General features: G+C 49.1%; 1 protein-coding gene across 3 annotated transcripts; it reads left to right on the forward strand.

Annotated features, from left to right (window-relative positions):
* The first annotated feature begins 505 nt into the window (after positions 1-505).
* On the forward strand, positions 506-21,437 carry LOC115080427 (gastrula zinc finger protein XlCGF26.1-like). Of its 3 annotated transcripts, none has more exons than XM_029584582.1 (7): positions 508-1,124; positions 2,037-2,163; positions 2,596-2,709; positions 2,867-2,980; positions 3,739-3,888; positions 4,230-4,337; positions 20,176-21,437. In XM_029584582.1, exons 1-7 carry the CDS (start codon positions 1,101-1,103, stop codon positions 21,303-21,305), a joined length of 1,767 nt encoding a protein of 588 aa, XP_029440442.1. In that variant the 5' UTR covers positions 508-1,100; the 3' UTR covers positions 21,306-21,437. The 3 variants fall into 3 exon arrangements, with proteins under 3 accessions (XP_029440443.1, XP_029440442.1, XP_029440444.1); XM_029584584.1 differs by lacking the exon at positions 508-1,124 and adding an exon at positions 1,340-1,360; XM_029584583.1 differs by lacking the exon at positions 4,230-4,337 and having other exon boundaries at positions 506-1,124.
* The last annotated feature ends 814 nt before the right edge of the window (positions 21,438-22,251 follow it).

Here is a 22,251-nt window from a genome sequence, read left to right on the forward strand (position 1 = left end):
CCCAGGAACGCGGAGTGCTGGAACTGTGCTTCCCAATCCTTTCATTGCACGGACCAGCGGCAGGGCTGATGACCGGGGGTCAGCCCTACAGCTAGCCCACGTTATTTCACGAAGTTAGCTAGGCCAAGGATATTGAGGGCAGCATTCAAAGCCATTTAGATGGAGAACTCACAAGTTATCCAGCCAACTTATATTATCCATCTAACTCCAAGTTATTCATTTAAAGTTTAGTTTTGAATATTGACCTCATTGTAAAAATGCAAGCCTCCCAGCTGACAATCAGTTTAAAAAACCCAAAACCCTCCCTCTCCCTCTGCTCCCAGGCAGCCACCAGTTAAAAACACCCCCCCCCCCCCAAAAAAAAACCGCCCTCCCTCTCTCTCTCTTTCTGCCCCTCCTGCCAGCTGCCAAAGTCCACAACTTGCCCTGCTGTGAAAGGTTTTTGGAAGCGGGGCTGGACCGGATGGGCAGATTAGGGGAGGGAGCTGGGGTGCGAATCGCGCTCCTTCCCCATCGTTAATCGTCGTCGCTGCTCTGGGGAGCAGAAAAAGCCTTGACGCGTGGCATTCCTGCTGCTCGCAAGTTACAAACGTGCGCTAATTCAGCCGCACCATCCATGCAATATAAACGTCCCGGAGAGAGAAGCAGGTCCTCTGATAGATGCAGAGCCCGAATCCGTCCCCTGCCTTGTGCCGCCCGTCTCACCCTGCAGCTCTCTCCTATCTCCACAGATCCACCTTAAGGAGCTGGGATCCTCCCGGCATGCACTGGGGAAGCAGCATGGCCTCTGCCGGGCAGCTCCGCGCATGCTCCGGCTGCTGCTTTCCCATTCTGCTAATGCAACGTAGTGCTCCAATTAAAAGGGGGCACTTTATATTATCTTTTTGTTAATATTTATTTTTGTGCATTTTTCTACTGTCTGCAGGGCTGCGGAGAGCAGGAAAGGCTCCGAGTAAAAGCAGAAACTTTCTGCCTCCCCAGGACCGGAAATCCCTGCAGAGGGGGAGAGCAGGGGCTTTATCTGAGCCCCCAGGAATCAGCCCTGCCCCCTCTGAATCCCTCCCAGCACCTGCAGGACTGAGAGGGAAAAGAGGAGGGCAATGTGTGCCCTGGTGTCTGATCCGGTAAGAAATCCTTCTCTGTCCTCTTGTGCATTTAAAGGAAACCTTTTCCCTGTGCAGCTCTTCCAGCCTTCCCTCCTCCCGGCACAGGGCAGAGATCTTTACAGCCCCGGGAAGGTTTGAGCTCTGCTCACCCCGAGATCAGCAGAGGGGGGGGGGGGGGGGGTGTGCAAACTCTCTCTGGGTCCCCAGGTCTGGATTGGAAGACGCCACTGCCTTAGGTCACAAGTATCTGGGAGGTGAGGTGGTGCATCAGAATAGGGGCAATCTGAGGTCCCTTCTCCCCCCCCCCCCCCCCCATTATAACTCACCCACATAGATATGAATACAGTATAACTCTCATACACACAAGCATGCGGACACCCACACCAATACACTCTCTCATGCATGCACATATACTCACACAAACACATGCTCTGTCTCACACACATGTGGACACCATCACAAACGCACAGACTCTGTCACACACACTCTCAGATATCCACATTCTCTGTCCTCACTCCCCAGGCCTGACTCAGCACTATCCACGTTTATTTATTTATTTAACAGGTTTTTTTTATACCGACATTAAAATACACATCACATCGGTTTACATTATAACAGTAGGTAGAAATTACAATGAACAGGGGAGAGGGGTGGACAACATTCCTGCCTTCAGACACCAACCCAACCAGCCACTCTCCCTCCCACCTGCACTGACAGACACTGCCACTTCCTCTCACTGCTGAATCAGCTGCCCCCGTGATCTCAAGCTATACAAATTACTGGAGATTTAATAGAAGTGAGCTCTCTCCATGCTGTGATCTATCAGGGAGCTGATCTCACTGACAGAGGCCAGAGAACACAGTTTATTGCCCGCACATTATAATGAAGCTGGAGGGAGAGGGGCTGAGGGTGTCCTGTTTGCTGTTCCAGGCATCGGTCACATTCAGGGACGTGGCTGCTTATTTCTGGGAAGTGGAGTGGGACATTCTGGGAGAATGGCAGAAGGAGCTGTACAAGAAGGTCATCAAGGAGATTCACGGCGTCCTCGTGTCACGGGGTAAGTCTGCCTTTTCTATCACCTCTCACCCATACACACACTGCAGGATGGCTGCTGCCATGGCTCACTGGTCTCTAGATAGGAAAACCCAGGTCCTGGGATACAAGGATAACTCTTTCTTAGATGCTCCTGATAAGAAGTTGGGAGTCCTCCTCTCCAGGAGGGCACTGGCACCTGCAATGCCTCCAGCTAGGAGGGTCAGGAATAGAAATGACTGCACCAGAAACCCTCCAAGGTTTAATCGTAATCAAGGGGCAGCCTGCAAGTGCCTGTACACACACATACACACTCTCACACATACTCTCACTCACTCATTCTCACTCACTCACTCACTCACACATACACAGCTCCATCTCAACAGAAAACAGGTGAAAGCTCCCAGGGCTTTACAAGAATAATTTATATATAATTTTTGCTGTTTCTTATTGACAGGTTATTCAATTATTAATCCTGATGTTGTATTCAAGATTAAGAAGGAAGATGAGAAATATTTCCCTCAGCACTGGGAGCTGGAGGGGAAAGAAACCATGAAGGACCCCAGCATCAGTAAGTAAATGTTCTGGATTTAAAGGGCTCTGCATTTTCAGATCACAGGAGATGGGGCATTAACATCAAACATTTGGAGACTTTAAATCTATTTCCTAATATAATATTAGCAGGTCCTGGGTGACTCCTCCTAGACTCGTTTGTTTTCTCATCCCAGGCCTTCCGATTGTAACGTCTGTGTTCTCACTGAGCATTAAACAAGAGGAAGATTTGCCCTTCCTGGATCCTCCTGAATCAGAGACGCCTGAAGGGATTCACCCTCCTGTAACAGGCAAGTACCACTCCCTGCCCTCGCCTTGTATTCTCCCCTCCTCTTCCCTCTGGATTTCCATACGACTGAGCTAACGCACAGGCCCCTCCCTCGTTTCTTGTACCCGTTGCTCCCCACCTGCCTTTACCACCGCCCTCTGTGTCCGTCCTAAATCTGTGTAAATTTGCTGATTGGTTGCAAGCTGCTGCTGCCTCTGTCAGGAGGGGACTCCAGGCATCCACCCCCCTGTCAGTAAAGAAATATTCTCTCACGTTTCCTCTGCACATTCCTCCGTCATCTTCATATCCTGTCCTCTTCTCCAGGAGTCTCCTTTCCACTTTCCCTCGCCCTCCTGTCTAAGAATTCCTTGGCTTTGGTGCCTTCTAGTGACATCTCCCACCCTGCCTCATATAATTATAATGAAGCGAGGAGCCAGGGAGAATCAGATTTCTGAAATCTGGCAGCTGGATGAAAAACATCTGGTTTAACAAAAATACTCTTTGAGGTAGAAATGTTCAGCATGTTTTTGCAATAGCAGTAACTACACCAAATTATTTTGTAGATCCTGAGGAATGAAGTCGCCCACCTCGGTGTTAAAATGATCAGGATACTGTTAGAATGGATTTCTGATGGTGATCAGCACAGCAGCACCCTCCTTTCTTAGTGCTGCACTGGTGGCAGTGTCTATGAACACAGCATAATCCTGAGCTCACTTGCACTGATAATACAGGCTCTGGGGTAACGTTTCTACATATTGTAACCATCTTTTCCCATAACAGGCTCCCCCAGTGTCACCCCTGACATTTTAATCCGATTTAAACAAGAAGGACGTGGGACTGAGCCCCCGAGATCTGAGGACAGAGGGAACCTGAGCATCCCAGGTGCCTGTGAGGAGCTGCATGAAGCAGGCGATGCAGCTTGGATTAAAGGTACTGCTGGGCCGATCCAAACATTGCTGAGACACGAGGCCTCCTCTGGACCAGACACAGCGAGGAGGAGGCGTTAAATCATGACCCTGACCTCTGACCTTTCTTGTGTGGAGAATTTGTTCCTTTCCATTCCTTCTGCTTTTCTCTTTCATGTTCAGATTTCTCTTTCCTTTCTTCTCCCTCTCTCTCATCTTCCCTCACCATTTCCCTCCCCCCTCTCTTGTCCCATTTCTACCTCCTCTTCTCCTCTTTCCTGTCTTTTACTCTGCATTTCTCTCTTTTCTTGGGTCAGGGTCCAAGACCGGTTAAAGGCTGAAGGTGTTTTCCCATTTCTCTAACAGGCAGCCGAGGTCACAGTCCTGACCCCACAGCAGAGATCCTGAAAATGGAGGATCCTCCTGTCAACGACCAGCAGGAGGGAGGAGAGGAGGAGGCTGAGACCAAGAGCGGTGAGCAGAACATTAATTTATCATAAAATATGGGCTATGGAGAATGTTAAACTTTACATGTAGAGGGGAATCTTATTTCTGGCTCTCAGTTAAATTCTCATTACTAAGTCATTAGGGTTCAGTTACTTTAAGCTGACAGGACTGAGGTTCAGGGACCCGGGTTCTGAATGAATCCCAGGTCTCCAGCAGGGCGTGGCAGAGTTTTTGGTGAGTGACTGCAATCAGAGTGAAGGGAATCAGTGCAGAGACTGGAGGTGAGGATGAGAGGCACAGAACCAGCAGGGTGAGGTCAGACGTGGTCTGTTCCCCCTCTATTCATGTGCTGTTGCCCACCTGTACCTGTCTACAAGCAGCACCAGGCTCTATTATGTATGATAGGGATCCATAGCCACCCTAATGCCGTTCAGTGATTAGATGGAGCTATCTCCCTTTCCAGTAAGTACCCAGATCAGTCCAGGCTCCTGGGTTTTACCTCCCTGACAGCAGATGGAGACAGAGAGAGTCTCACTGACACTGTACATAACCCAGTGCGCCTCCTGCACTCCCTCTGTATTTCTCACTCTCCAGCAGATGGAAGATGGTGCAAAACCTGCAGTGAAAAAAAAATAGGTAAGAGAAGCAGAGGATAGAAAAAATAGATATCTGCATGAAATAGAGGAATTGAAGCTGGGGGAATGTGGAGGCTGCCCCTCGTGCCGAGCAGGCTGCGTGCTCAGCGGGCAGGCGGAGCTCACCACCGGCTACTGAGACTTCAGGGGGTTGAGTCTTGCTGCTCAGCCGGTAATGTTTCCGTGGTCGGGGGACACTAAGGGTCCGGCGGCGTCATGGTGGACTCGCTCAGTGCAAACAGATTTTTTTTTTTTTTTTTACAAATTGTTTTAATCAAAAAAAAAAAAGACAGAAGAGCACAGAGAGCCTCTGTCCTCAGTCCTGCTGGTGGCGGGAGCAGGAGGTCACCTCTCCGATTTTAATATTGCCTCGCCATTTTGCTAGATCCTGCTGAGATCGGGAGCACAGGGTCGCCCGGCGGCAGGCAGAGCGTTTGGGCCGCTGATGGCGGGAAGTGGAGCCCGCGGTCCCGGGACGGTTCCTTCGTGCTAAGCGCAGGCCTGGATGGTTGCAGTGGCATTGCAGGGGGTGGGGACACGCAGGCGGTTTAATTTAGAAGCGGACGCTCGCTCTTTGGAGGGTGGCGAGGAGGCCAGCGGCGTCGAGGCGAGCGGGGGCGCCCTGTGCATGCTTCTACATTGGCAAGCACTGTGGTAACTGCCTGCGTGGGAGGCAATGTCCAGGGGGTTTTCCCTCTTATGGTCATGGCGGGGGGGGGGGAGGGGGATAGCATTCCCGCGGGAAGCGTTGAGGGGGCGAGAAGTTGCACGGGGACCATTACAGAGGCTCCTGTTATAATAATCGCGCCCCGATGCACGCAGGATCTGCGGGGCAGGCTTAGCGTCTCTGGTTCTAGCCTGCGGGAGGAAGATAGATCCATCCCCGCCTCTCTCAGTCCCTCTCTCTCCTGGTAAGGTTCAGGGCAGTGGTCCAGCAGCCATTTTTTAATGTCTTGGGCGATGGGCAGATCCTACGGATCTCTCCGACGGGGGTGAAGGAATTGGGGCACAGTGGATTAGTTCTGAAGGAAATTCTAAGGGGGACTGGCTTTGATGGACCCCCCTTCTCCTGGATCTGTGCTGTTAGAGCGTTTTTACTGCGCGCCCCGCTCGAGAGATTGTTTGGTGCCGATTTCGGGGGTGGCGAGTCCCCAGATAGAGCGGGGGCACTTATCTCTCGCCAAAGACACAGGGCTGCTGGGTTCTAAGCCCTGGTGGGCGTCGCAGGTGCCATTTTGGATTTTTTTGCTCCCTGAGTTGGCGGTGCAATGGCTTGGGGGGGAGCCTTTCCCGTGAGTTCGGGCTGTGATTTTTGGTGACAGTTTAAGGTTCTGGCTTTGGACTGGCCGTTTTCGTCTAGGGTTTACGGATCTGGTCAGCTTGGCCATAGGCAGCCCTGCTGGGGCTCGCTCATCTGTCTCCTCTTCTGCTCCAGGGCTCGATATTAGTGGATCAGGCTGCTCGGTTTTTGAGAGGAGATGGCTGTGGTGGAAGGGATGTTCTGAAACCATCATTACCACCTTGTTGCAGGCCTGGCAAACTTCCACATCTTTAGCATATGTGCGAATTTGGAGAATCTTCAAGCTCTGGTGTACGTCTCTTCCCGTAACCGATTTAACTTCGCCATAGCTTTGCCACCCCTACTTAAGCTACAGTACTGAATATTTTTCCTTCCTTCCTGAGGTTTTGGCCTTTATCTCTCTGAGGGTGCAGGTAGCAGCTTTGATCTGTCTCCAAGGCAAGGTACAGGGTTATTCTCTGTCAACACATCGGGGATGTCCTACCTTTCCTTCGGGGAGCGAAGCGTTTGCGTCCGTCGGTGAGGAAAGGCTTGGAATCTTAATCTGGGGTTTACAGGACTGAGTGAGGCTCTGTTTGAATCACTGAGGGGGGGCGCCCTTCAAAGACTTGACTTTTACGGTGGTTTTCCTGATGGCTGTTTCTTCAGCCAGGAGGATTTCGGAGCTCCAGGCTTCGTCACGCCGAGATCTGTTTCTGCAGATTTCAGAGCGGAGAGTGTGGTCACGCACGGTGCCTTCTTTTTCGGCCTTCCATCTTAATTAGACTGCGGATCCTCCAACCTTTCTAGGTTTGGATTCCTCTGCGTCTCATGCAATAGGCCTTCGGCTCTTGGGCGGAGACATTGATTGTTGGGGTATCTGAAAGTTACTAATGAGTTTCGTAGATCAGATCACCCTTTTTGTTCTGGGGAATGTTTCACAGAGGGAGTGTCAGGCTTCTAAGACTACATTTGTGCGTTGGCTTAAGGAGGCAGTTGGTTCATGCAGGTGCCTGGAGGTCTGAGGGCTCACTCAAAGCGTTCTCAGGCAACCTCTTGGGCTGAGGCTCAGAAGGTATCTCCACAGGAGATTTGCAGGGAGACTGCTTGGTAGCTGCTGCTGCACACATTCACCAGACACTGTCGCTTGGATGTCGGGGCTCCGGCTTCCATGTGCTTTGGTGAGAGTTTTCTGCGAGTGGAATCTCCACGTCCCACCCAAGTTACGGGGAGCTTAGGTACATCCCAGGAGTCTGGGCTGATCCGGGTACATACAGGGAAAGGAAAATTGGTTCTTACCTGATAATTTTCGTTGCTGTAGTACCATGGATCGGGTCCAGATGGCCGCCCAAAGACTAGGAGTGGGTAACAGGGGGATCTGTAAAGTCTTGGGTCATAGTAACGACAGACGCCAGCCTCTCCGGCTGGGGGGCTGTCTGTCAGTCTTAAACCACTCAAGGGTTATGGTCCCCTTCCCAATCCTGATGGCACATCAATCGCTTAGAAGCCCGAGCTGTTCATCTGGCCCTCAAGTTTTTTCTTCCTCTGATTCGTCACAAAGCTGTCCGAGTACTATCAGACAATTCCACCACTGTAGCTTACATAAACCGACAGGGCGGAACTCGGAGCCATCTGATGGCGTTAGAGACCAGCAAGCTTTTTCTTTGGGCAGAGAGACACTTGGATCATCTGGCGGCTTCCCACATAGCGGGGAGGGAGAATGTTCAAGCCGACTTTCTCAGTCGTCAGCATCTCGATCCCGGCGAGTGGGAGTTATCGAACGTCGCGATGGATCTAATTGTGCACAGGTGGGGTCCCCCTCACCTAGACCTCATGGCTACGCTAGCCAACGCAAAGGCTCCACGGTTCTTCAACCGGTGGAGGGAGCATTGTTCAGAAGGGGTGGACGCGCTAGTTCTTCCCTGGCCCTCCGACGTTCTTCTCTACGTGTTCCCTCCGTGGCCGTTAGTGGGAAAAGTCCTTCGGAGAATAGAGCTCCATTGCGGTCCGGTCATTCTCGTGGCTCCAGAGTGGCCTCGGAGACCATGGTTCGCGGACCTGGTGAATCTCTCTGTGGACGGTCCTCTCTGTCTCGGTCATCTACCCCATCTTCTGCGCCAAGGTCATAAGAACATAAGAACATAAGAAAATGCCATACCGGGTCAGACCAAGGGTCCATCAAGCCCAGCATCCTGTTTCCAACAGTGGCCAATCCAGGTCACAAGAACCTGGCAAGTACCCAAAAACTAAGTCTATTCCATGTAACCATTGCTAATGGCAGTGGCTATTCTCTAAGTGAACTTAATAGCAGGTAATGGACTTCTCCTCCAAGAACTTATCCAATCCTTTTTTAAACACAGCTATACTAACTGCACGAACCACATTCTCTGGCAACAAATTCCAGAGTTTAATTGTGCGTTGAGTAAAAAAGAACTTTCTCCGATTAGTTTTAAATGTGCCCCATGCTAACTTCATGGAGTGTCCCCTAGTCTTTCTACTATCCGAGAGAGTAAATAACCGATTCACATCTACCCGTTCTAGAACTCTCATGATTTTAAACACCTCTATCATATCCCCCCTCAGTCGTCTCTTCTCCAAGCTGAAAAGTCCTAACCTCTTTAGTCTTTCCTCATAGGGGAGTTGTTCCATTCCCCTTATCATTTTGGTAGCCCTTCTCTGTACCTTCTCCATCGCAATTATATCTTTTTTGAGATGCGGCGTCCAGAATTGTACACAGTATTCAAGGTGCGGTCTCACCATGGAGCGATACAGAGGCATTATGACATTTTCCGTTTTATTCATCATTCCTTTTCTAATAATTCCCAACATTCTGTTTGCTTTTTTGACTGCCGCAGCACACTGAACCGACGATTTCAATGTGTTATTCACTATGACACCTAGATCTCTTTCTTGGGTTGTAGCACCTAATGTGGAACCCAACATTGTGTAATTATAGCATGGGTTATTTTTCCCTATATGCATCACCTTGCACTTATCCACATTAAATTTCATCTGCCATTTGGATGCCCAATTTTCCAGTCTCACAAGGTCTTCCTGCAATTTATCACAATCTGCTTGTGATTTAACTACTCTGAACAATTTTGTGTCATCTGCAAATTTGATTATTTCACTCATCGTATTTCTTTCCAGTTCATTTATAAATATATTGAACAGTAAGGGTCCCAATACAGATCCCTGAGGCACTCCACTGTCCACTCCCTTCCATTGAGAAAATTGCCCGTTCAATCCTACTCTCTGTTTCCTGTCTTTTAGCCAGTTTGCAATCCATGAAAGGACATCGCCACCTATCCCATGACTTTTTACTTTTCCTAGAAGCCTCTCATGAGGAACTTTGTCAAACGCCTTCTGAAAATCCAAGTATACTATATCTACCGGTTCACCTTTATCCACATCGCCTCCTTCAGCCAGCGAGTATTTTCCGATCAGGCGGATCACTTCTGTCTAGCGGCATGGCTTTTGAAAGGCGTCGTTTGAGACGCAGAGGATATAAAGATGAGGTTTTTGCCACCCTTCTCAGGGCTCGTAAGCAATCAACTTCCATTACTTATGTTAGGGTTTGGAAGGTTTTTGAGGATGTATGTGAAGAGTTGGGCGTTTTGGCTCGTTCGCCCTCTGTGGCGGTCTTACTTTCTTCTCTTCAGCGTGGCCTTTCTAAAGGTCTCTTGGTGAGCTCTCTGCGTGTTCAAGTTTCTGCTCTTGGTTCACTTTTAGGCACCATCGAGGGTCATCCGGTTGCCTCTCATCCTGATGTTGTTTGTTTTCTAAGAGGCGCTAAACATCTGAACCCGCCTGTTCGGTCCATTTGTCCTTCGTGGAATTTAAACTTGGTGCTTCGTGCTCTTTGTTCGGCTCCGTTCGAACCTCTTCGTCGTGCCACTCTTAAGGACTTGACTCTTAAGACTGTTTTTCTGGTTGCTATCTCTTCTGCCAGGAGAATTTCTGAGCTTCAAGCTCTATCCTGTAGTGATCCCTTTCTCCGTTTTTCGGATTCCGGTGTCTCTCTAAAGACTGTTCCTTCCTTTTTACCTAAGGTTGTTTCATCTTTTCATATTAATCAGTCTGTTGAACTTCCCGCTTTTTCACCGGAGGAGATCTCTGCCTCCGGTGGTAACGATCTCAGTCGTCTCTATCTCAAAAGGATCTTGTTGCACTATCTTGAAGTTACCAATAACTTTCGTCTCTCTGATCATTTGTTTGTCCTATGGAGTGGACCCAACAAAGGTAAGCAAGCTTCTAAAACTACTATTGCTCGCTGACTGAAGGAGGCGATTTCCTCAGCCTACATTTGCAAGAGCAGGCCAGTTCCTGAAGGTCTGAAAGCCCATTCTTTGCGTTCTCAGGCGACTTCTTGGGCGGAGTCTCAATCTGTGTTGTCTCAGGAGATTTGTAGGGCGGCTACTTGGAAATCTCTTCATACCTTTGCTTGTCATTACCGACTCGACGTTCAGGCTCCAGTTTTTGGTTCCTTTGGTCGTCAGGTTCTTCGAGCGGGATTGTCTGGATCCCACCCTTTGTAGGGAAGCTTTGGGACATCCCATGGTCTGGACTGATCTGGGTACGTACAGGGAAAGGAAAATTAGTTCTTACCTGATAATTTTCCTTCCTGTAGTACCACAGATCAGTCCAGACACCCGCCCGTTCTTCTCTTATCCACTCGTTTTTTCCTTCTTACAGGAATTTTTGTCTTTTTCTTGATCTCCTGCAACATATGTTTTTTGAAGTTCACTGTTAAGGCACCGGAATCATCTTTTGATGATTAGGGGTAGTTGTACAAGAGCGCTTAGTTACACAGTTCTTTTGTCTCAATTGTTGGGTTATTTGGATATTTTTATTATATTTATTACTTATTCTGGTACTTGCTTGATCTTATACCTTTCTGCTTTGACAATAGTTATACTGAGGGTTCCGGGGTAGGTTCTGTCCTTATATGGGCTAGCCTCAGAATTCTGCACTGTCTCCACCTGCTGGAACGGGGACTTAACCCATGGTCTGGACTGATCTGTGGTACTACAGGAACGAAAATTATCAGGTAAGAACTAATTTTCCTTTACACTCATGCGTGTTTACCCAGACTATGTAATTCAGTCCTTGTTGGTTGTTGTCTGTATATAGATCCACTTTTCTTCATTCCCCCCTGCCATTGAAGCAGAGAACTATGCTGGATATGCATTGAAAGTGAAGTATCACACTTTCTCCCCTGCCGTTGAAGCAGAGAGCTATGCTGGATATGCGTGAAGTATCAGTGTTTCTCCCCTGCCGTTGAAGCAGAGAGCTATGCTGGATATGCGGGAAGTACCAGACTTTCTCCCCTGCCGTTGAAGCAGAGAGCTATGCTGGATATGCATGAAGTATCAGTCTTTCTCCCCTGTTGTTGAAGCAGAGAGCTATGCTGGATATGCGAGAAGTATCAGTCTTTCTCCCCTGCTGTTGAAGCAGAGAGCTATGCAGGATATGCATTGAAAGTGAAGTATCAGGCTTATTTGGTTTGGGGTAGTAACCACCGTAACAAGCAAGCTACTCCCTGCTTTTTGTGAATGGAAATCCCTTTTTTCCACATTTACCTGTTGCCGTTGAAGCAAAGAGGAATGTTGGAGTTGCATTAACCGTGTATATGTTTATTGAATAAGGGTATTATCTCCAGGTAGTAGCCGTCATTCCTGCAAGCTACCCCCATGCCTCTTCTCTTCATCCACATCCTCTAAACTTTATTCCACGCCCCTTTGAAATCCTTCACAGTTTTGGTCTTTACCACTTCCGCCGGAAGGGCGTTCCAGGCATCCACCACCCTCTCCGTGAAGAAATACTTCCTGACATTGGTTCTGAGTCTTCCTCCCTGTAGTTTTAAATCTTGACCCCTGGTTCTGCTGATTTCTTTGCAATGGAAAAGGTTTGTCATTGTCTTTGGATCATTAAAACCTTCCAAGTATCTGAAAGTCTGTACCATATCAGCCCTGCTCCTCCTCTCCTCTGGGGTTATACATATTTAGATTTTTCAATCTCTCCTCATAAGTCATTCGATGAAGACCATCCACCTTTTTGGTCACCCTTCTCTGGACTGCCTCCATCCTGTCTCTGTCCCTTCGGAGATACGGTCTCCAGAACTGAACACAGTATTCCAGGTGAGGCCTTACCAAGGACCTGTACAAGGGGATCATCACTTCCCTTTTCTTACTCGATATTCCTCTCTCTATGCAGCCCAGCATTCTTCTGGCTTTAGCTATCGCCTTGTCACATTGTTTCGCAGACTTCATATCATTAGACACCATCACCCCAAGGTCCCTCTCCTGCTCCGTGCACATCAGCCTTTCCCCCCCCCATCGAATACAGTTCTTTCGGATTTCCACTCCCCATATGCAGGACTCTGCACTTCTTGGCATTGAATCTCAGCTGCCATATCTTCGACCACTCTTCCAGCTTCCTTAAATCCCATCTCGTTCTCTCCACTCCTTCCAGCGTGACAACTCTGTTGCAGATCTTAGTGTCGGCCACAAACAGACAAAACTTACAGACTGGATGGAGGCGGTCCAGAGAAGGGCGACCAAAATGCTGGGGGGTCTGTATAAGAAGACCTAGGAGGAGAGGCTGAGGGACCTAAATATGTATAAACCAGGGGGAGAGGTTCCCTGTACGTGCCAGGATCAGTCCAGACTGCTGGGTTATGCCTCCCCTCCAGCAGATGGAGTCAGAGAAAAGCTGAAAAGCCCCCCCTAGATATACCGGGGTGCCACCTGCGATCCCTTAGTATTTTCTCTGACTCCAGCAGATTGAGAGGCATATGATTTATCCAAATGTCTACTCTTGGTTTACAGGTTGGAGAAACCCTGACTAGATCAAGTAGTGTGTTTCAGTGTATTTAGGTAGTTTTAAAAAAAATATATAGTTTTTGAGTTTTTTCTTCTGACAGCGAGGTCTGGGTAAGAGCAGGCTTGGCAGGGCATTACCCTATTGCCACGTACCCGGAGATAGTTTAAGGGGACCGGGGGAGTATTTACCGGTGGGCCGGTCACTCTTTCACCCCCCCCCCCCCCCCCTCACCAGATTAAGTGTCCAGAGGTTTCCTCTGAAGGGGGCTTGCTAATTGAATTACTGGGCGGTGAAAGGAGCCTGAATCCCTTTCTGTTAAATAGGTGCCGGTAAGACCTGTTGGGGACAGGCAGAGCACTCTAATCTGCAGCCCCAGCCTGCCACAGTTGGTCCCGGGACTCCGGAGGGGGGTGGCTTTGCCGCCCGTAGCGTCCTCAAGCGTTGTTTGGGGTTTCTTACTTTTTGGTGTGCTTTTCCCAGGCTGCCCTGTTCGCAGCTTCATGCCGCGCTCATCGGTTTGTACAGCCTGCGGGGGGGCGGGGGCGCGACTCTCCCGAGAGGGTCTCTGCTCCCGATGTCTCCTCGGGGGCGAGGGACCCTCTCGGGGGTCGAGCGCTGCCCGCAGTCCGCCTCCTGCTTCACGATCGCGGAGAGCCTCGGTCCCGATGACGACGGGGCGGCGGCCATTTTGTCCACGCTGCACTCGGACGAGTCAGCGTCTGAGGAGGGAGATTTCCCTCCTCATTCACCGCCGGCCCTAAGCCCGTAGCGGGACACAGGTTCCGGGTCTTCTCCTCCCCTCCCTCCCCCTCCCACTCTTCCCGCGGGGGATGCTCTCCAGCGGCCAGCTCCGTTTTCTTCACAATTTGTGCTCTTGATGCACAAAGCATTTTTGGAGGCATAAGCGGGCTGGGAGGACTCAGGGCCCCCTCCACCTAAGATCCCTAAGGCGAATCTGGATCAGGGCAAGACGGGGGCTCGCTGTCCCCGGCCACAAAGAGAGTTGGACCCTCCGGAGCCCTTAGCTCCTCCACCGGACCCCTTGCTCGCTGTCGGGGGAGGGGATCTGGACGGACAGGTGTCCGTGGAGGGAGATGATCCTCAGGTCCTGCGTTTATTTGGCAAAGATGAGCTGGATTATCTCATTACTCATGTGTTGCAAGAATTGGGAATCCCGGCACCTCCCCAGGAGGCGGATTCGTCCCCAGGGGATGAGGCCTTGGCGGGGCTCCGGGGGCCCCCGAAAACTTTTCCATTTCACCCAAAATTGTTTCAAATTGTTTCTAAGGAATGGGAGCTTCCGGAAGCTTCTTTGCGAGTCGGCAGGGCTATGGATAAATTGTACCCCCTGCCGGCTGAGTCCTTAGACCTTCTCAAGATCCCCAAAGTAGATTCAGCGGTCACGGCGGTGATAAAACATACCACTATCCCCGTGACGGGGGGCACAGCCCTTAAGGATCTCCAGGATCGGAAATTGGAGATCGTATGAAAGCGCATTTTTGAAGTTTCAGCACTGGGCGTCCGGGCGGCCGCTTGTAGCAGTCTCATGCAGAGGGCCACGCTCCGCTGGGTCCAACAATTGCTTACGGCCCAGGACCTTCCGCCAGGGGAAGCAGAACAGGCCAACCGTATGGGGGCTGCGGTCGCCTACACGGCGGATGCCTTATATGATCTCCTGCGGACTTCGGCTTGCACTATGTCCTCTGCTGTGTCCGCCAGAAGGTTACTCTGGCTTCGTCACTGGGCGGCGGATGCTTCCTCTAAGGCGCGTCTGGGTTCCTTTCCCTTCAGAGGGAAATTGTTGTTTGGCGACTAGCTCGAGCAGCTCATTAAGGACTTAGGGGATACTAAGGTTTATAAGTTACCGGAGGACAAGCCCAGGCAATCTTGCCCCTTTGGGAATTCAAAGGGTCTGTTTTGGGGCCAACGTCGTTTCCGGATGGGGAGAGGGGGCTCCTTTTCCCAGAGGCAACAGACTTCGCGGTCCCCGTCTTGGTCGCATTCCTTTCGTGGCAGACGGCCTCAACGATCGGGAGCACCTCATACCTTCACCCCCAATAAGACAGCGCAATGAAGTCGAGCAGGCCCATTCCTCCGTTCCATGAATCGGGGGTCGGCTGTCCCTATTTTGGGAGGAATGGGTCAAAATAACCTCAGACCAGTGGGTTCTAGATGTTGTAAGTCACGGTTACGTTTTGGATTTTGCACGACCGCTCCGAGATCTGTTCCTTGTATCGCCTTGCGGACCTCCGGCAAAACAACAAGTGATTGCTCAGACGTTGGATCGTCTTCAGGCGCTGGGGGCGGTGATCCCGGTCCCACCTGCTGAGCGACGAACCGGCCGGTACTCCATTTACTTCGTGGTCCCGAAGAAGGAAGGGACGTTCAGGCCAATCCTGGATTTGAAGCAGGTCAACAGGGCTTTGCACGTTCCGCGTTTTCGCATGGAGACGCTAAGGTCTGTTATTGCGGCCGTCCACAAGGAAGAATTTTTGGCTTCTTTGGACCTAACCGAGGCGTATCTCTATATTGGAATTCAGGAGCATCATCAGCGGTTCCTCAGGTTCATGGTGCTCGGGGACCATTATCAGTTTTGCGCACTTCCGTTCGGGTTGGCGACAGCCCCCAGAATTTTCACCAAGGTTTTGGTGGTGGTAGCGGTTTCTCTTCGTCGTCAAGGGATATTGGTACATCCTTACCTGGATGATTGGCTCATTCGGGCCAAGTCAGAAGCTCTGTGCAAACGAGTGGTTCAGTCAGTGGTGGACCAACTACAGAAATTAGGTTGGGTAATCAACTTTGCCAAGAGCCATCTAGACCCAACCCAGCAACTGGAATTCCTGGGAGCCCGATTCATACTTCACTGGGCAAGGTGTTTCTTCCCCACCAACGGATGGTCAATCTAATTGATCAGGTACGGAACCTGTTGGAGCTACTGTTGCCTACATCCTGGGATTATTTGCATGTAATTGGACATATGGCGTCCACCCTGGAAATGGTTCCTTGGGCATTTGCTCATATGCGGCCTCTGCAGAGGGCACTACTGTCCCGCTGGGATCCCAGGTCCGAGGACTACGGCGTGCCTTTGCCCTTGTTGGAACCGGCCCGGGCCAGCCTCATGTGGTGGCTGATTCCGGACCATCTTCTTCAGGGGATGGAATTAGAGCCCCCACATTGGATTGTGGTGACAATGGATGCCAGTCTATCAGGGTGGGGAGCGGTATGTCAGTCCCGGGCAGTACAGGGACGTTGGTCCCCTCGGCAAGCCGCTTGGTCCATCAATCGCTTGGAGACCAGGGCCGTTCATCTGGCCTTGCGTCAACTCCTCCCGTTAGTGCACCGTCGGGCAGTGTGAGTTCTATCAGACAACGCGACCACCGTGGCATACATAAACAGGCAGGGCGGCACAAGAAGTCGCCCGGTGGCAGCCGAGGCGGCCTTGTTGATGGCATGGGTGGAACGACATCTGGACCGCATCGCGGCGTTCCATATCGCAGGAGTGGACGACGTCCAGGCAGATTTTCTCAGTCGACAACATCTGGACCCCGGAGAGTGGGAACTGTCGGCGGAGGTGATGCACCTCATAACTCGACGTTGGGGGATTCCACGCTTGGACTTGATGGCGACGCGGTTGAACGCCAAGGCGGCTCGTTTCTTCAGCCAAAGGCGAGAACATGGTTCAGAGGGGGTGGATGCGCTCGTGCTCCCGTGGCCTCCGCACATCCTCATTAAGTATTTCTCCCATGGCCTCTGGTGGGAAAAGTGTTAAGGCGCATAGAATACCACCGGGGTCTGGTGATTCTGGTGGCCCCGGAGTGGCCAAGAAGGCCGTGGTTCGCTGATCTGATCAACCTAGCGGTGGACAGACCCCTGCGCCTCTGTCACATTCCGAATCTCCTACGTCAGGGTCCGGTATTTTTCGATCTGGCAGATCGCTTTTGTGTAGCGGCTTGGCTTATGAGCGGAGACAACTGAGAAAGAAAGGGTACCCTGAAGCGGTGATATCTACTTTCCTTCGGGCTCGCAGATCTTCGACTTCGCTTACCTATGCTAGGGTTTGGAAGGTATTTGAATCCTGGTGTAGTGGCATACAACTGTCCCCGTGTACGGCTTCCTTGAGTCATATTCTCATGTTTTTGCAAGAAGGTTTGAAGAAGGGTTTGCCGTACAGCTCTCTTCGGGTTCAGGTAGCAGCCCTGGGCTGTCTGAGAGGCAAGGTTGATGGTTCTTCGCTTGCATGTCACCCTGATGTCGCGCGTTTTCTACGCGGAGTTAGGAATTTGCGTCCCCCCGTGAGGGCTCCGTGCCCATCCTGGAGTTTGAATTTGGTTCTCCGTGGTCTCTGCGCTTCCCCGTTTGAGCCTCTTAGGAGAGCCACCTTGAAGGATTTGACTCTCAAGACAGTATTCCTGGTGGCCATTTCGTCCGCATGCCGCGTTTCGGAACTTCAGGCTCTTTCGTGCAGGGAACCGTTCTTGCGTATTTCTGAGTCCGGAGTATCTTTACGCACAGTACCTTCCTTCTTGCCTAAGGTGGTATCGGCCTTCCATGTTAATCAGACGGTGGAATTGCCCTCCTTTACGGAGGAGGAGATCCGATCTTCTCAAGGTCGGGATTTGAAGCGTTTGGATGTCCGTCGAGTACTCCTGCAGTACCTGGAGGTGACTAATGAGTTTCGAAGGTCGGATCACTTGTTTGTGTTGTGGTATGGGCCCAAGAAAGGTCTTCAGGCATCCAAGACGACTATCGCCTACTGGTTGAAAGGCGCGATCGCGTCCACTTACATTGGCTGCGGAAGGGCTGTTCCTGAGGGGCTCAAGGCTCACTCTCTGCGTTCTCAGGCGGCTTCATGGGCTGAAAGCCAGTTTGTGTCGTGCCAGGAGATTTGCAGGGCGGCCACGTGGAAGTCATTGCATACATTTGCCAGGCATTATCGCTTGGATGTTCGTGTTCCGCCGACAGAGTCCTTTGGGAGCAGCGTGCTTCGAGCGGGACTGTCTGGGTCCCACCCCATTTAAGGCGGCTCTGGTACATCCCAGCAGTCTGGACTGATCCGGGTGCGTACAGGGAAAGGAAAATTAGTTTCTTACCTGATAATTTTCGTTCCTGTAGTACCAAGGATCAGTCCAGACACCCGCCCAGGTAGGTTACGGGAGAGTCCGCTCGTGTCTGCTACTACTTTTGCTGTTTTTCTTATGTTGCAGTTACTCTGATTGAAGAGCGTCGTTATACGTGATTATTCGTTGTAACAGGCAAGTGCTACGGGGTTTCTGGAACTTGAAAGATAGGTTTGCTTGTTTCTATAGGGCAGTAGGCCTACTTGATCTAGTCATTGGTTAGGTTCTAAACTTTTTATTATTCAGCGGAAGTGTATGATTATATACATTTTGCTTCTGCTTTGATATCCTTTATACTGAGGGATCGCAGGCAGCACACCAGTATATCTAGGGGGGGCTTTTCAGCTTTTCTCTGACTCCATCTGCTGGAGGGGAGGCATAACCCAGCAGTCTGGACTGATCCTTGGTACTACAGGAACAAAAATTATCAGGGAAGAAACTAATTTTCCTATACTGACCTTCAGATACCTGGAAGGTTTTAATGATGCACAATCGACAAACCTTTCACTTTGGAAAGAAATCAGTAGAACTAGGGGTCAGGTAGTGAAACTCCAGGGAGGACGACTCAGAGCCAACGTCAGGAAATATTTCTTCACGGAGAGCGTGGTGGAGGCCTGGACTACCCTTCTGGAGGAGGTGGTGAAGGCAGATTTCAGGTGAAAGATTTCAGAGGGGCAAGGGATAAGCATTGCAGGTCCCTAAAGGCTCGAGGATGGAAGTGAGGAAAAGAGTGCATGGGGGTAACTGGGGGTAACTTGCTGGTGCGGCAGTTGCTTCCCTTAACAATTAAGCCTTGACACTGTTAATGCAGCTCCATCCTTGCTCTCTGCTTCAATGGCACTGGTTAAAGGAAATTCGATTCAAACAGCATCCGAGGGCTCTGACCTTTACAGTCTGGGAACCTGATAAGCATGGGGGTAACCTGCACAGTGTGGCAGATACTGGCGTAAGCTTGCTGGTCCTTTTCTGCCATCATTTCTATCTTTCTTCCTGGGTGCTGTGGAGTATTTCTCACTGACCTAAGTAAAAAGGTGAATAAAGATTCAATCACAAATCTTACACAAATTATTGCAGTTTTTACGACCATCACAATAGGCTCTGCCAGTCAATAGACCTTCATTTGCCTTATATTTAAGCAGTGGTCTCTTTGTAACTTCCTCTATTTGCAATAAGTTAAAAATTGGCACCGAGAGTTTAAAATGCCGGCAGAGCCAATGTATCTGAATGTAAGGAGGAATGAGGACGTGGATCACCACTTATGAGATTTCCTGTGTGATTTCCCCCGATGCAGAATCCGCTTTGAAACACAGCCTGTGTCTGGATTTTTTTGTGATATTTAAGAAGAAAAGAGACAAGCAGATGTGTCTTATTTGCATTTTAAGATCAAAATATAGAAAGTTTGCATTGTCACTGCGACCACTGATTAAATATAAGGCAGATGAAGGTCTATTGACTGGTAGAGCCTATTGTGATGGTCGTTAAAAACTGCAGTAAATTGTGTAAGATTTGTGATTGAATCTTTATTCACCTTTTTAGTGTGGTCATTCTATGGGAATTGACACTCAGTCTTTGACTTATGAGAATTTCAAATGTTCCACATAGAAGGTGAATTTTAATGCTGGCTCTCAGTTAAATATTCATTACTAAGTCATTAGAATTCAGTTACTTTAAGCTGACAGATCTGAGGTTCAGAGACCCAGATCCTGAATGAATCCCAGGGCTCCAGCAGGGCTTGGCAGAGTTTTTGGTGAGTGACTGCAATCAGAGCAGAGACTAGAGGTGAGGATGAGAGGCACAGAAGCAGCAGGGTGAGATGAGACATATTCCCCTCTGTTCATGTGCTGTTGCCCACCTGTACCTCTCTACAAGCAGCACCAGGCTCTATTATATATGATAGGGATCCATAGCCACCCTAATGATGTTCAGTGATTAGATGGAGCTATCTCCCTATATAAGTCTCCCTCCATTTTTGTAAATTTAGTAATCATACTCTCACTTTTATCCACCAGAAGATGGATTCAGGAATAATAGTGAGAGGCAGAGAATGTGTGATGGGCAGCAGACGGAGGAATGGAAAGAGAGAGAACCCTGCAGAGACAGCCCAGGACCTTTAGCTGAGTATCCAGGAGGTATCAGTAGAGTAACAATACCCAGGGGGAAAGAAGTAGTCCAGAAAGGAGAGAGTCCATATGCATGTTCTGAACGAGGAAGAAATTTCAACCTCTACCCCAGTCTTGTAGAAACTCAGGGACTCATTGAAGGAGAGACTCCATTTCAAAGTGCTGACACTTCAGAAAACTTCACCACAAACTCACAATCTGTTGAACAGCAAGAAATTATTGAATGTGGGAACAAGTTTCCTGAGAGGACAAGTCACACATCTATCCAATGTTTCAGATATAGATCCTGGCTTAAAGTTCATCTGAGAAGTCACACGGGAGAGAAGTCATTTAAATGTTCTGAATGTGATAAATGTTTCGCACAAATGTCAAATCTCAAAAACCACAAAAGAATGCACACTGGTGAGAAACCATTTAAATGTTCTGAATGTGCTAAATGTTTTGCTCGCATGTCCCATCTCAAAACCCACAAAACTGTCCATACAGGTGAGAAACCATTCAAATGTTTTGAGTGTGATAAATGTTTCACACAAATGCCGAATCTAAAAAGCCACCAAAGAATGCACACTGGTGAGAAACCATTTAAATGTTCTGAATGTGATAAATGTTTCGCACACATGTCAAATCTCAAAAACCACACAAGAATGCACACTGGTGAGAAACCATTTAAGTGTTCTGAATGTGATAAATTTTTCGCTCGTATGTCAACTCTTAAAAGGCACACAAGAATGCACACTGGTGAGAAACCATTTAAATGTTCTGAATGTAATAAATGTTTTGCTTGCATGTACAAACTTAAAACCCACAAAACTGTCCATACAGGTGAGAATCGTTTTAAATGTTCTGAGTGTGCTAAATGTTTTGCTGAAATCTGCCAACTTGAAAACCACAAAACCACCCATACAGGTGAGAAACCATTTAAATGTTCTGAATGTGATAAATGTTTCGCTCAAAGATCCCATCTTACATACCACAGAACGGTCCATACAGGTAAGAAACTATTTACATGTTCTGATTGAGATGCTTCACTCAAAGATCTCATCTTAAATACCACAAAACCGTCCATACATGTGAGAAACCATTTAAATGTTTGACTGTGGTAAATGTTTCACTCAAATATTTAACCTTAATAAACAGAAGAGTCCATACCATTGCGAAAAGGTTTAAATGTTCTGATTTTGCTAAATGTTGCAATGTTTGCTAAATGTTGCTCAAAGGAAGCACAAAAGAATCCATACTAATCTGATTCAGAGCAATTTCCAAACACTCTCTGATATGTTACCTGTGAAAATTACACATGATGACCTTCAGAAGGAGGCTGTCTTTGGCACAATGCTAGTACTAACAAGGGTTTTATTCGTAAATTTGAGATACAGATCATTTCTAACCTAACCTGGCTTACGAATGAGGTTGATTCCTGTCGAGGTCATTGCAAAATAAACTGATTTAGAGAAACTGCTCCAATCCACAGCATGAAATGAGCCATGTGAAACAGAGACCATATAAATGCTCTGAATGTGACAATATACATAGTCACACAGTAAGGACGGTAGAAATGGACCAAATGGTCCATCCAGTCTGCCCAGCAAGCTTCTTACGGTACTATTTGCTGCCCCATGCAGCTTACCCCCAGTTTCTTTTAAGGGTAGCAACTGCCGCTCCCTGCAGTTACCCCCATGCTTATCAGTTCCCCAGAATGTAAACGTCTGGGCCCTTGTTGGTTGCAGTCTGAATCCACTTTCTCTTTTCCCCTGCTGATGAAGTGGAGAGCAGTGTTTTATTTCCATGAAAAGCATCAAGGTTATTGGTTAAGGGTAGTAACTGCCGCACTGAGAAGGTAATGGACTTCTCCTCCAAGAACTTATCCAATCCTTTTTTAAACACAGTTATACTAACTGCACTAACCACATCCTCTGGCAACAAATTCCAGAGTTTAATTGTGCGTTGAGTGAAAAAGAACTTCCT

The sequence above is a fragment of the Rhinatrema bivittatum genome, chromosome 19 (genome assembly GCF_901001135.1).
Source record: "Rhinatrema bivittatum chromosome 19, aRhiBiv1.1, whole genome shotgun sequence".
Taxonomy (NCBI): Eukaryota; Metazoa; Chordata; class Amphibia; order Gymnophiona; family Rhinatrematidae; genus Rhinatrema; species Rhinatrema bivittatum.